This window comes from Triticum aestivum, chromosome 3A (genome assembly GCF_018294505.1).
Source record: "Triticum aestivum cultivar Chinese Spring chromosome 3A, IWGSC CS RefSeq v2.1, whole genome shotgun sequence".
Lineage (NCBI taxonomy): Eukaryota > Viridiplantae > Streptophyta > Magnoliopsida > Poales > Poaceae > Triticum > Triticum aestivum.
In genome coordinates this window covers 140,120,646-140,134,486 of record NC_057800.1, presented here as the reverse complement: position 1 = coordinate 140,134,486, position 13,841 = coordinate 140,120,646, and the positions used below count along the sequence as shown (strand labels likewise).

General features: G+C 48.5%; 3 protein-coding genes across 4 annotated transcripts in view; all 3 read right to left on the bottom strand.

The window, feature by feature from the left end:
- Window positions 1-3,050: 3,050 nt before the first annotated feature.
- On the bottom strand, window positions 3,051-5,624 carry LOC123060720 (VAN3-binding protein). The gene is made up of 6 exons (XM_044483545.1): window positions 4,801-5,624; window positions 4,322-4,706; window positions 4,058-4,204; window positions 3,822-3,875; window positions 3,661-3,714; window positions 3,051-3,549 (listed from the first exon to the last, which is right to left on the bottom strand). The coding sequence occupies exons 1-6, from the start codon at window positions 5,080-5,082 to the stop codon at window positions 3,314-3,316; spliced, it is 1,158 nt and encodes a 385-aa protein (XP_044339480.1). The 5' UTR covers window positions 5,083-5,624; the 3' UTR covers window positions 3,051-3,313.
- Window positions 5,625-7,206: 1,582 nt separating this feature from the next.
- Window positions 7,207-10,643, bottom strand: LOC123060719 (uncharacterized). Of its 2 annotated transcripts, XM_044483544.1 has the most exons (4): window positions 10,284-10,643; window positions 9,852-9,981; window positions 9,057-9,238; window positions 7,207-7,904 (listed from the first exon to the last, which is right to left on the bottom strand). In XM_044483544.1, the coding sequence occupies exons 3-4, from the start codon at window positions 9,165-9,167 to the stop codon at window positions 7,452-7,454; spliced, it is 564 nt and encodes a 187-aa protein (XP_044339479.1). In that variant the 5' UTR covers window positions 9,168-9,238; window positions 9,852-9,981; window positions 10,284-10,643; the 3' UTR covers window positions 7,207-7,451. The 2 variants fall into 2 exon arrangements, with proteins under 2 accessions (XP_044339479.1, XP_044339478.1); XM_044483543.1 differs by lacking the exon at window positions 9,852-9,981.
- The window catches only part of LOC123056855 (putative nuclease HARBI1), a 14,930-nt gene continuing 10,380 nt past the window's right edge, over window positions 9,292-13,841 (bottom strand). Inside the window, exons 4-7 of the mRNA XM_044480105.1 lie at window positions 10,284-10,578; window positions 10,110-10,174; window positions 9,852-9,981; window positions 9,292-9,305 (exon numbers count right to left, since the gene is read on the bottom strand). Coding sequence (XP_044336040.1) covers window positions 9,292-9,305; window positions 9,852-9,981; window positions 10,110-10,174; window positions 10,284-10,578 — 504 coding nt within the window. The remainder of the gene's footprint in view (window positions 9,306-9,851; window positions 9,982-10,109; window positions 10,175-10,283; window positions 10,579-13,841) is intronic.

Genomic DNA, 13,841 nt, shown 5'->3' with positions numbered 1-13,841 from the left:
GTGAGTCACTTTCACTTGCGGAGGATCTGTATGTAATACAAGTGGCTTCTGATTGCAAAAAGGTGGTGGATGATATCAAGCAGGGATCGTTGGCCGGACATGCTGCAATCATACATGAAATCATAGATCGCTCTTGTTCTTTTACTGCTTGTAACATTGTTCACGAGTATAGGAGCTCGAATTTCGAGGCTCACAATCTCGCTAGGCATGCACTTTCTTTAGGGTTTGGTCGCCATGTTTGATTAGGCCAACCCGGAGACTTAAATTTTATTCCTGTAAATGTTGGGACAGTTTAAATAAAGCCTGGCGAGAATGTCTCAAAAAAAAGGTCTGATGATCTTCGCAGTTTGGGCCTTCCTTTCCTTTTGTTGGAAGCGGCCCTTCACTACCAACAACAGCTTACTTTCTCAAAACAAACAAACAACGAGCCCTAAAGAAAACGAAATCACTAGTTAAGAGTTACCCCTTGCAAAGGTCACCCCCACCTTCTAGGCTGACAAATGACGCACTGCGTGTGCACCATCAATCGTAACCTGAGAGGATTTTTTTTGTAGTTTTGTTTATTTAAAACATTTGATCTCTTGAACCATGGTCCAAATCCCGAACCGTTTTCACCGTTGGATTTATCGGGTCAAGAATTCGAAACTAGAACACATGTTAGTAGGTTTCGATGAACTTTTCCATGAAAAGGCTAAATATCAAAGAAAAAAACTAAAATAAATGAATATAAAAGAAGAAGGCCGAATAAAATCCTAAGCCCGAAAGCACGGTAGCGGGTTTCACTTTTTTCCCTTCCCAAAAAACACAATTGTGCTTCTCTTGGAAGCATACATTTTTCACTTGGCACACTTCTCACGGAAGCAAGCATTTGCTTCCACAAGAAGCAAACATGTGCTTCTTGTGAAAGCACATACTTTTTCCTTAGAAGTACACTTTTTACGGAAGCAAGTCTATGCTTCCACAAGAAGCAAATTTGTGCTACTCGTGAAATCACCTTTTTTTCTTAAGTTGTGCTTCTCGCAAAAGCAATTTGTGCTTCCGCGAGAAGCAAATATGTGCTTCTCGTGGAAGCGCATATTGTCTTTTCTTTACGAGAAGCACAGAGCAAATATGTGCTTCTAGTGGAAGCACATATTTTATTTCTTTTTCAAGAAGCACATTTGTGATTCACAAAAAAAAATCTCCAAAACCAAGGAAAACCAAGAGAAAATCGAAAACGCCCCAAAAAAACCATTGAAATCCCAAAAACGCATACAGAAAATTAAAAACCGAAATCTAGAGGGAGCGTCTAGCACGCACACGTGGTGGTGATACGTGTGATACGTCTCCATCATATCTACTTTTTGGAACACTTTTGCTCTTGTTTTCCCCCATAATTTCCATGATTTGAGTGAAAGTAACCCGAGTTGACGTTGTTTTCAACAGAACTACCTTGGTGATTTATTTGTGCAAAATAAAAATTCTAGGAATTTAATGAAAATTTACGAAGAATTATTTTAGAATAAATGAAAAATCTTGGAACCAAAATCCACCAGAGAAACGCCAGGGGGTGGCCACATGGGTTGGTGGCGCGGCCACCCCCCAGGTCACGCCACCTGGCCATGTGGGCCCCTTGGACATTCTCTGACTTAATTCCAGCGCTATATATTCACTTTCTTCAAGGAAAAAAATGAGATAGAAAGTTTCATCGTGTTTTATAATATGGAGTCGTCGTCACCTCCCGTTCTTCGTCGGGAGCCCTAATCTAGAGTTTTTTCGTAGCTCCAGAGAGAGGGAGTTATCATCATCGTCATCGCCAACCCTTCTCCATCAACAATTCCATAATGCTCGCAATCATATGTGAGTAATTCCCTTGTAGGCATACTGGAGGTAGATTGAGATGGATGATATTTCATATGTAATCATGTCAATTTGCTAAGGCTTGATCCTTAGTATCTACTATGTTCTGAGATTGATGTTGCTATGACTTTGCTATGCTTAATGCTTGTCACTAGGATCCGAGTGTCGTGATTTCAGATCTGAACATGTTGCTCTTATGCATATATTTACGTTCCTGATTTTACCTGCAAGTTGTATGCACATGTTATTATTCTGAACCTTAGAACCCCAAGGTGACCATGACTTGGGATATCGATGGGGATGATTTTAACTTCAGGAGTTCATGTATTCACAGTGTGTTAATGCTTTGTTTCGGTTCTCTATTAAAATGAGCGTCTTAATTACTCTTAGTTTCCATTAGGACCCGTTTCCACGGGAGGGTAGGACAAAAAAAGTTACGCAAATTCTTACTGCTTCCGCTGAGACGATGACAATGATGTCGGTGCCCCCAGCTATCCCCTGGCCTAGGACGAGGCCTATGATTACAAGAATACTAAACCGACGTAGGGTTCTCTTCGGTAAAAGAGTCCTTTGCTTGCGCGCCTAGACGGCAGACTTTGCTTGGGAGGCTTCCTACATTGGTCTGAGGCCCGTAGAATCCTCATGGCCCGCTAGCCCAGCGGCCGGCTTGCCTCCCGACGGACCACCCCTACCGGTATAGCACACCGTCATGTAACTTTCCTTGGGAGGTGCATGTTTTCCCTTTGTAATTCTCTTGTTAGTTGCAGTACAAGCAAGAAAACTTTATGTTTCAGTTTACAACAGCTTTGTCATAGCCAGTTGAAAGGACCTACAGTATGTTGGGTCACCATGACTTGCGTGTAATTTCATGGGCCAGAAATTTCCTGATTGTCAGATGTAGCTCCAAGTGTCTAGATTCTCCCGTAGGCTGCACTTGAGCAAGCAACTCAGAAAAGCCAAAAAAATAGGCCTTCATAGGTCCAATTTTGCCACAAAAGACTCCTAGTCCACCTTGTGATTTTGCTTTGCAAACTTTGGTTCATGCAATGGGAGATGGTCCTTTATCCCCCCTGGCATGCTTTCTCCATAAACAACCGGTGATGAATTTATTAATCTGATCAATGGCATCTGCTGGAGCACATGTAGAATGCTGGCATGGAAGAGAAAACTAACTAAAGTAGCTGCAAGTTTGCCCCCACAGGATACAAGTGTGGAGCAACCAGTGAGTCTTCTCTCATTTCTTTGCACCAAAGGCATGAAATCTGCCATTTTGTCACTAACACGGCGAGCTTAATAGAGGAACACACATAGTAAAATCTACTAACTCTCTATCACATCCTTTTGTATGCATTACAAATACAGAGCTAAACTAAACTGCCTCACAAGAGTATCATCAACATCATTATGTCATATGTAACAACCCCCTTATATCACAACATACTATCACCTTAACACCGAGAAAACGGCTCACACATCAACCCATTTTCACTAGCGACTCCAGCTTATTTCCCACACGATCATCTGGAGCAACCTGTCGAAGCAGGTTCTGCACATCATCGACCCAGTTCTGCTTACTCGTGCTGTCCTGACACTCGAATTCCACGATCCCTTGCGCCGTGCTCAGGCCGAAGCAGCATTTCTCATCCATGAAGGCCTTTCCCGGCTCGATCACCGACGTCGGAAGCTCACTGTATACGCCGTAAACCACGCCTGCAGACGATAATTACAGGCGGAACGCTCAGTGTTAAAATCTCACAAACTACGCTGACAGAGGCAGAAATGGTAGCATATGATGTTTGTTTCGGGTGCTGCTGAACTTACTCTTGTTGTTCTTGGACAGTGCACCTCCAATGTGCTTGCTTTTCAGCTTCAGCATGCCTATTATCATTTGGCTATGCCGTCAGTAATTGAACACACATTTTATTTTATTTTTGGTAGGACAAATGGACAATAATTTGATATTGTGCAGTCAGAGTTTTTTTCTACCTGAGACCTCCTGTTGATGTAGACAGATACTTTTGTCCTGTGTAAATCCCCTGCACCAGGAAAAATAAATTCAGATTGTGCACCTTAATTGTATTGTTTGGTGTTAATTTTACACGTTACTAGTAGATTATAAGATTTTAATTCATCTCTTCCGAATTATGTATATGTAAAATGTTGGCACATGACTGAATGTTCTGAATATTACTCGGCTGTGTTGTCTGAATGTCTGTACCTTTTCTTGTGCGTTTCAGCAGCTCACCCTCCTTGCACCAGACATCAGGGCTCCACGAATGGCCCTTCTCGTAAGGAAGAACGCTCGCGTTGCTCCTCGCCGCCTCCCGCTGCACCCTCTGCTTCATCGTCGCAGTTCCTGGCAGCGCTGACACGAATTCCACACGAACTCAGCTTTGATTCTTGCACGAGATAACATACGGAAACGGGAGTGCACATTGTGATGGCAATGGCGGCACGGCCGTTCGCCGCGTCGAACCCTTACCGGTTGCCGCTCCGGCTGTGAGCGTCGTCAGATCGCCGGCGCTCCTTACGCCAACCGCGGACTGGACGGCGGAGGCCACCTGCTCGTGTGTCGGCCCGGCAAGCCTTGCCGCCTCCACGCAGTGCGAGGCCAGCAGCTCCGTGGCCGGCGCCATGGCGGCGGCCATCTTGGGGGCCTGGGTGTCGGAGCTGGTGGACGCCGCCGCAACGGCGGCCACCGCGGCCGCGACGCGGACCACGGACACCATGGCGTGCACGTGGGCCCTGTCGGCGCGCAGCTTCTCCTTGCTGCTCTGCCTGGACCGGCTCGCGTCCTTGTGCTGGAACCATTTGCCGATGGACTGGTGGTGGCCGATGCCGCTGATGGAACTCCGCCTTGCTTCCGTCTGCTCGAAAATGGGCAGACAACAGACGGAAACATTCAGAAAGGAGAGAGCAAAGAAAGGATGGGAGTGAGTGGGCAGTGGACTGCTCGCTGACGTGGTGTCGATAGCTCGGGACGATGGCCGTGGCGGCGAGCACGGCGGAGGCCTCCGGTATGCCCATCTCCTGCAGCGGCAGCCTGTTGAGGCAGCTCTTCTTGCCTCCGACGAGGATCTTGGATATCTCCGACGCGGACACGCTCCAGGACCTCGACAGGTACTCCATGGGCTCGAGCGGCGTCTGCGGCGGCGGTATCGCCGCCGCCGCCGCATCCTCCTCCTCATCGACCACATCAAACCGGAACGCGCTGCCGGCCTTCCAGCCCATCTCCATGGCCATCAGTCCCACGCAGTCACTCTCCGCACTCAGCACTAGTCTACCACGTCCTTGGCTCTCAGTGGCTGGTTGCAGGCAGCAGGAGGCGACGGTCGCCTACTTATAGCGGAGGAGGCACGCACGGAGCACGAGGAGGGGGGCGTGGAGCCGCCATGGCCGTGGCAGAAAGAACAAGGAGGACACGAGGCTGGCTGGCGAACAGGCCCCTGGCTTTCTCTGCTACTCCTGTCTGTCTCTAACAAGTCTCCCTCCACTACCTGGGACTGAATATTTCTACTACCACTGCTGCAATATACTAGTGCCGCCGTCGCTGTTCTCTAGCCATTTGTTCCCGGCAGCTGAGCTATCCGGGACCTCGGAGGGTCTCACGACATGACTTCAGAGGAACCAAGCCAACCATGGATTGCTACGGCGGCATTGGCTTCTGGACGTACCTACGGTTGTTGGCAACGTTTAGTCAATTGCACGAAGACTTGTTTGAACTTGCAGCAACGTTCTGCGAGGCGATGCGATGCTTCCAAGAGAAACCCCCTGTTTTCCCGGCGTATCAGCTACCGACGATGCCGGCGTTCCCGCTAATTAACACGAAGGGATAGATGTATGCGACGGCTGCGCTTGGAGGCCGGTCAAGGTGCGAGGAGGAGCTTGACGACAGGAGACCCGTCACCCTGTAAGCTGGACGCCGGTCGGTCTGCTTCATCGGTCTTGGGTTGCATGTATCCATCCATATTGCTTGTTACTCATGCTTGTGCGTCTCTGGCTCTCTGTGTCTGTTTCTTTTTTCAATTTTCAGGTGCGGTGGGGCTTGATGCGTGGCCTATGTCTCCGTTTCCACGTACATCTGTAGGGTACGTGAGGGCGATCGATCGATCTCCTTTGCTTCGATCTTCAAACTCGGTGGAACGGTCAAGCCGCTTGATCGACCGCCAAGGCGCCAAGGCAGGAGCAGCAGCATTAGTTTTTTCGAGCAGTATAAAGCTCCCCAGGTGCTGGTGGGACTGGGCAGTGCAGAAATGAAAACAATACTCGTACGCACCATACGTGCTGTGCTGCTACGTGTCGTGCCGTGAGGTGGTCGCCCCTGCCACCGTCGCAGGAGATGCGAGATGTTTGTCCCGTCCCTGAGCATGTCGAGCATGTCGAGCGTGCGCGCGCGAGGTGACGAGTGGCGCGCCCAATGATCAGGGCCACCGCCACCCCCACCGGAGTGGAATCTCGTCCCACGCGCGCCTGCGTTATCGCCATCATCGGTCGATGGCCATGCCCTCTTCTACCCTCCACTAACAACGTGCCCAAAGCCCGGCCGGCCCCATGATTGGGCAGCACTTGCCTGCTGACCCAAATCATCGTGTTGCCTGCTTGATTAACAAGAGTCTGAGACTGAGCAGGGAATCGGTCGCCGTAACCTGTTCGCAACGGCATCGACCGTGGTTTGTTTTTTCGACGTTTGGGTTTGTTTGGTCAGTTTAGGGAACACCCATGATGCAACTTTTCCCGCCAAAACAAGTGTGCTACCACATGCGTGAGAGGTATGCTAGTGTTGTATGGTACTATTACTAGTTAGTAGCTGATGAGCGTCTCGTCCCTTTTTCGGCTTGCGTCCGGTGGAAGCGACGGATCGGTCATGTCCCAACAAAACACTGTGTACAGTAGTACAGTATGTACGTATCAACTAGTAGGAGTTTCAAGGAACGTCATGCGAGTATGAATGTATGATCAGCATCAGTCGGCCGGGATTTTTAACCGGCCAAGGGAGCTACGGCAGGCGATGATGGTGTTTGCCTCGTGCCTATTTCATGATTGAGTGTGGCAACGAAGGCCTTCATGATGGATACAGATAGATACAGGAGGGTGGGACGGCCAGAATCGCTCGCTGGCTGCCTCTTTTCACTCGGCCGCACTTTTGCCATCACCAAAGGAGCAGATAGATAAAGAGCACCGGCGCCTGCGACGGGAGAGGGCCTCACCTCCCTCCCTCGTCCATCGGAGGCGTGGGAAAAGTGGGCAGAGACCACCAGCGCGTCTCCTCAGCCGTTGCGCACGCCGGGAATCCGTCGCGGGCGCTGCACCAGCCCACACCAAACCCAGGCTTCCATTTCGGCTGTAGAAAACCATATCATCACCATCTTAACAACAGAAATGGTACTCCTACTAGTAGAAAACAAGGCACCAAAATGTCAAGTGTGGTTGACATCTTCACACGGAGAAGAGCTACCCTGGTAAAGCCGTGAAAAGTCTGCGAAATTTCTTGCAACAGACATTGGACATCCGCAAAAGTCACAGCGCATTCAACCAAGCCAACACTCTTCTTCAGCAGCAGGCGTAGAAAGCAGAGCGGCAACAGACACACACCAGCAAAAAAAGAGAAAGGATCAGTCGAGGTAGAGCTTGACGTGGATGCCGTTGTCGATGAGCGACTGCACAACGGCCCTGATCTTGCCCTCGAACCGGTCCCGCTCCCGGGGCGTGTAGGTGCACGCGTACACGTCCGCCTCCTTGGCCCGCTCCGCCAGGAACCGCCCCACCGACAGGCACGCCGGCACGTCCGACCGCGACGTCAGCGCCGCCTTCACGTCCTTGGAGTTGGTGCCCGCAACCGCCACCTGCCGGCACGTCGACCGGTGGGTCAGCGACGCCGACACAAACCGCTTCGAGATGAACACATCCAGGGTGAAGGGCTCCATGTGCGCGATCGTCCGCTGCTTGAACGAGATGTGCTTGTGCGGGTTCTTGGACCGCTTCTCCTTCTTGTACGTGTAGGGCTTGCTGTTGTCCTCGTCCATGAAGTCCTCCACGCCAAAGAAGCTCCTCGCCGACCTCAACACCTGAATCAATGAATGAATCAAGAGGTCAGAGCGGCGACTTCTATCTACTTTAGATTTTTAGTGAGTGGAGCTGAAAGCGAAACATGGATCAACAGACTGAAGCGTCCGTTGCACTGAGTTTGAATTTGAATTGAAGGTGGAACATATATCAACAGAATGAAGTGTCTGAAGCAGGGTCAGAATTTGAATAGATTGTGTGTGAGGTTGCATCTCAGGTAAACAAACTTTTGAAGAGCTAAACGCTTGGTCTAAAGAGGTAAGCTAAATGAATTGTTCAACTAATTTCAGGGTTTATAAATGTACAAGACCTATACATGTTTGTAAACTGACTGCATAAGTCCAGCCAAAGAATCCAGAGGCAACTTCAAGACTTGAGCTCTTGCGGCAGCACCAAACTTTTATAAACAGTTGTATACCCGGGTGATTACAACAAGTTATACGAATGAATTCCTTCAATGCACTGCCAAGTGTCTTTACAATGAAATGTAGATGAAAGTGACTGAATTGTCCAGTGTATTCAGTGTAACTAATTGATGAAATGAATTGTGGATGCCGCTGTAATCTAAAAAAAAAAAGGTAATCCGTACACTGAATCAGGTACAGTTGCAATAGATTGTTAAACTTAAAGCCATTATTTAGCCAGTATATACATAAGACGACATGCATAGGGTAGTAAGAATGACTGGAAATGCTTTACTAGACCTGTTTGACATAACTTTGAGCCAAGGTTCGAAATTTTGAACGAATCTTTGGTGGGATGTGTCTCAAGTAAGTGAATTTTTCAGCTCATTAATGAACATCTAAATTGTGCTGGAAATATAAATGATTGTAGAAGGACAACAAATGTTTGGCTCATGCAGCCACAGGAAACTTGTAGCCTTCAGACAGTATCACATACTATGCAGGTATGCAGTCACTGCAAGTAGTCTAGATTTCAGACAGGATTACACTAGTTTATTCATAAGCATTACCAAGCTATCTTGTTATTACAAGCATTTCTAAGTTATCACAACAAAAATTCTAGTAGCTAATGCCAACTAATTTTCATCAACATATCCAAGTTGCTAAAATTCAAGCACTATAACAACATAGATGCTTCAAGGGTTGATTATCACCAGATAACAGGCAGAGAATAAAAATGTGTTTTATTACCTGCCCGCTGTGAAATTGACTTGAACAAGCATACATTGCTTCAGCTGGATGCCCTTCCCGTAGGACATGCGCTCCCCTCCTCCATGACTGACTCAAGATGTTCTTCAGCATCTTTATCTCAAGCACCCTCAATGCTCAACAAATACTAAGCATGGATTACTTGTAGCATAAGCTCCAGGTCACTGTGCAAGAAAGGAAGTTATTTTAGAGCTCAAAATTCTTCAGCTAATTTGCTTCACAGTGGCAGTCCTACACAACAAAGCCACACATTTGTAGTTCCTACAAGATGACGACTCATCAGACACCAGGGGCAGATCTTAAGTGGGGATACTAGTGCTCTGAATCAAATTGGGACAAATTTGAAGCAATATTTGAGATAAACTGCAACAATTACTTGGGTGAGTACTACTCAGGATGTAATGTGGCAATGGGGCAATAGCCGCGTCAGCCGCATGGCAGTTATGTGGGTTTTGCGCCAGCCACTTAGGGCCAGTTCTTTCCGCCTCATAATTCTGGAGAATTATAATTCTAGGAAACTGCCTACAGAATTGTCTGCCCACAGAATTGCCTGTCCAGTTCTTTTCTGTTATTCTAGCCTGTGATTGTTGTATGAGTTGTCTGTTGAAATGTCTGCAATGCCCCTAGATTGAAGTGAGTGATGAATTGGTAACGCCTAGTTATTTCGGTCAGTTTCATGTCTAATATGAACACGAAAACGAGCTGCAAATCTCATAAAATATATAATATTACAATAGTTTCCCCCGGAGTGCTCATTAAACTTAGTAAACAAATTACCTTGCCCTACATCGGACAAAGTGGTGTTTCCTATGGCGCGGTGGTTTGCTCGCACCTCCTCTACGCACACATCCATATATATGGAATGAGGCGCAGCATCCCAAATTGCTTTCTGCTTCCCTTTATCCATCTACAACATTCACATGTCAATGTTTTAATCTATAGAAATACATTCCTTACAGATTGTCCATACAATTTTTTTGCTAAATGTTGCATATTCAAACCAGTAAATACAATTTAACTAACAAGTTAACATACAATTATTTTACTGCATCCCAAATAGGTGGTGGCTGGGCAGAGGGGCATATTCGAATACACTTTAACTAACAAGTTAACATACAATTTAACAAACCAGTAAACCTATTCCAATTTTTTTACTGCATCCATCAATCCATATTTGAGGGAGACAGAGGGAGACAGAAGGGAACTTACCAGCAGCAGGCGCGGTGGTGGCTGGCCGCAGAGGAGACGGGGCAGCTGGGCGCGGTGGTGGCGGCCTGCTTCCGGGCGGAGGGAAAGGAGGGCCGGCCAGGGAGGATTCGAGCAGGAGGGCGGCCGGGTCGGGGCGGTTCGCGTTGGAGCTCGGGTCGGGCGGGGAAGGACTTGGGGAGGGGCGGCCGGGCGAGGAGGAGACGATGAGGAGGGCAGCCGGGTCAGGGCGGTGTCCTGCTTCCGTGGTGAGCAGCAGCGGCGGCCGGCGGCGGGGAGCAGCCTGGCGGCGCCAACCCTAGCAGAACAAAGGTTGGGGACGAAAGGAGTTTGCGGGCACAGGAGGATGGAGTTGCGCTCGGGTCTGTTGGGTCGGGGAGTGGCATTTTGGCCATAATTTCAGTGCCCAATAGGGGTACTTGTTTAAAACGAACAGTTTTATTTTGTGGGATTGCCCAGAATTGCCAAAAATTGGTCATTCTAGATTGCACTTGCAATTGTGAGCTGATTGTGGACAATTCCTGGGGCAAAGATGAGTTCTTTTGTAATTATGATTCCCCGGGCAGTAATTCTTTACAATTGAGCCAAAAGAACTGGCCCTTACTATGCTTAGCAGTTAAACGACGCCCGATGCCCGCAACGGCTCTCATCAGCCACTTGATGCTCATGCTCAGCTGTGATTCTTCTCGAAACAGCGTCAACTTCGTGCCTTCATGGTCACAAGCACACACACTAATTGACATGGGACAACTCTAGCCTACTAAACAGAATTTGTATAGTAATAACTAGTTTCTACAACAGAAATTTTCCAAAAAAAGGCATGACCATTACGGTAATCAGTTCCATTGTTAAAATAAGATATTAACGATATCTTGCATACACTGCATGCAAACCACACTAGAAAATTAGAAGATCCATGACCCCAGATGAGCAAGCTAACTGAAATTACTCAATAACATCTACAGTACTAGCAAGGTTTTCAGCAGTGCAGGAGCTGGTTATTACACTAAATGACCATTACAGTGCAGTTTTCATGATATTCTCATCACTTGCGAAGAAGGCGGGCGGGGGGAGAACACATTAGTGGATAATGTAATCAGTAGTGGAGACAAAAGAATTCAGAGGGTGGAGGGCGGGGGGATCTTTGCTTACCTAGGGGCTGGGGGAAGAAGAGGAGGAGGAGCACGGAGAGGATTGAGAGGGCAGGAGGAGGCGGTGCAGGTGGAGACGGCTGCGGCTGCAGTGACGCCTAGGGCATGTGAGCGTCAAGTGTTTTGGGGCGTTGGTGGGCTGTCCATTTGCGGCACATATTTTTACTGGATGTCCATTTGCGCCATTTAGGCTCTTTTTGATGGGTGCCACTTGTGGGACAAGTGGGATTCAACGCCACTTATATACTGAAGTACTAGTTCTAAGAAAAAACATCCTGAAGTACTAGTGCCATGAATTGACAAAAGAAAGCAACCTAGTCCTCATCAAATATTTTGGATATCGGTAACTGGTAGCTGCTCGATCGGTTGGGGAATAGGGATTAATCGGCGAATCTGCTGATTAACTGAATTAATCAGTCGACCATTAATCGGCTAGTTAACTGTGGCCATCAATGCATATAGCTATATTTTACACAACAAATTAGTTCATGAGCAGAGGCCTGAAATAGAGGAGTGGCTCGTTCTAGTACCTTGCCTTGTGCCCGCGGAGGGAGCAGTGTGCGCGTGTAGGCTAATTGATTTGGGCGGGTAGCAGCATGGAGGGGTGGCCGGGCTCGAAACTTTGCCCTCTGATATACCCCAGTGCAATAGTTAATCAGTGGAAGGGGGCCGTGAGGCGAGGACGATAGAGAGAGCTTGATGACCTAAAACTAATAGGGAGGCCAATCATCTGCCCTGCCGTAGAAAAAACAAAGATGGCAAAATCGATGGGCAAGTACCTGTCGGACACCGTTGATGGGGGTGTGATTATGACACGCGGCACTGTGCGGCTTCGTCCCTGCAGAGCGGTCACCGGTGACTGCCATGGGCGGCGGCAGCAGTGGCAGAGCTTCGACCGCGCTCTGAAACACACCGAGCCAGTTCTTTTCGGCTCATGATTCTCTAGAATATGATTTTGGGAAACTGCCCACAGAATGTGGGGTGAAATGTTTGTAGTGCCCCTAGGCTGGAACCGTGTACTGAATTTCTAACGCTTGGTTGTTTCAAACAGCTCCACGTCGAATACAAACACGAAAGTGATTTGCGAATATCCCAAATTTCTCTTGGTGCCTCCCCTTTCTCCATCCATCTACAACATCCATGTGCGAGCATTTTAATCTATACGAAAATTCTTACTGCTAAGCAGGCATTCAATCTACACCACCACAAAAGTCATACTACTAAGCAATCAATCATGCAATTTTTTTCACTAGATGGCATCAATCATACAACTTGTACGCCATGCAAAATAACCACCAAAATAATTCACTAGCAGCCATCAACTTAGCATACAGCTACGAACCATTAATCATTACCAGCCATCAAACATAAGAAAGAACAGAGAAACAGAGGGGAGAGAGGGAGGAAGAGGTGGGCTCACCTTCCGCCGGCGAGGCAGGAAGAAGCGTGGGGCGGCGAGCCAGACGGGATGGGGCGGCGGTGTGGGCGGCCGGCGGCGCGAACCCTGGCTCCCCAGGAGGTGGGTCAGGTCGAGAGAGAAAGGAGAGGACCGTGCGTGTGTTGAGCGAGCTGGAGGCCCTAATCCCTCTGGCTAGTTGGGCCCTTAAAATCCGGACAGTGCAACCCATGAAGGAGAATGACGACCTGCCGAGTAAGGCGTCAGCGTTGTATAGCCCTTGACTTGAGGCACGCCGCACGCGCCGCCCCCGACAGACAAACCTGCGTCCTGGCCGCCATTGTAACGCCCCAGATGTAACTTTCCATATTTGTATCCAACTCTTGCCGTCTCCGGCGCTAAGTTATATTTATTTCTCGGGTTCGGGTCTTGTCTCCGTGTGTTGTTTTCGTTTTCATGCATCTCATACCTTGTCATCTCGTGCATTGCATTTGCATACATGTTCATCTCATGCATTCGAGCATTTTCCCCGTTGTCCGTTTTGCATTCCGGCGCTTCGTTCTCCTCCGGTGGTCATTTCTAGTCTTCTTTCGTGTGTGGGGTTTAAACATTTCCGGATTGGACCGAGACTTGCCAAGCGGCCTTGGTTTACTACCGGTAGACCGCCTGTCAAGTTTCGTATCATTTGGACTTCGTTTGATACTCCAACGGTTAACCGAGGGACCGGAAAGGCCTCGTGTGTGTTGCAGCCCAACACCCCCCAAATTTGGCCCAAAACCCACCAAACTCTGCTCCATGTCCTAGAGCGTTCGATCACGATCGTGTGGGCGAAAACCGCACCTCATTTGGACTCTCCTAGCTCCACTTATGCCTATTTATACCCCCTCCATTCGGATCTCTTCTTCCCCCGTCCGAAACCCTAGTTTAAAAAAAAAACAGATCCATCTTCCCCCGCGCCGGGCCGGACGTGTCCGCCCGCGCCGGACGTTGTCCGCCCCGCCGCCGCACCCACTC

Bases quoted from the DNA above. Each gene is read 5' to 3' on its own strand.
- LOC123060719 (XM_044483544.1), bottom strand. From the start codon at position 9,167: ATGCTGAAGAACATCTTGAGTCAGTCATGGAGGAGGGGAGCGCATGTC. The intron at 7,905-9,056 runs GTAATAAAACAC...TCATTGATTCAG, and splicing joins GTCAATTTCACAGCGGGCAG to GTGTTGAGGTCGGCGAGGAG.
- LOC123060720 (XM_044483545.1), bottom strand. From the start codon at position 5,082: ATGGCCATGGAGATGGGCTGGAAGGCCGGCAGCGCGTTCCGGTTTGAT. The intron at 4,707-4,800 runs GTCAGCGAGCAG...ATTTTCGAGCAG, and splicing joins TCCCGAGCTATCGACACCAC to ACGGAAGCAAGGCGGAGTTC. The intron at 3,715-3,821 runs AAAAAAACTCTG...TGATAATAGGCA, and splicing joins CAACAGGAGGTCTCAGGTAG to TGCTGAAGCTGAAAAGCAAG.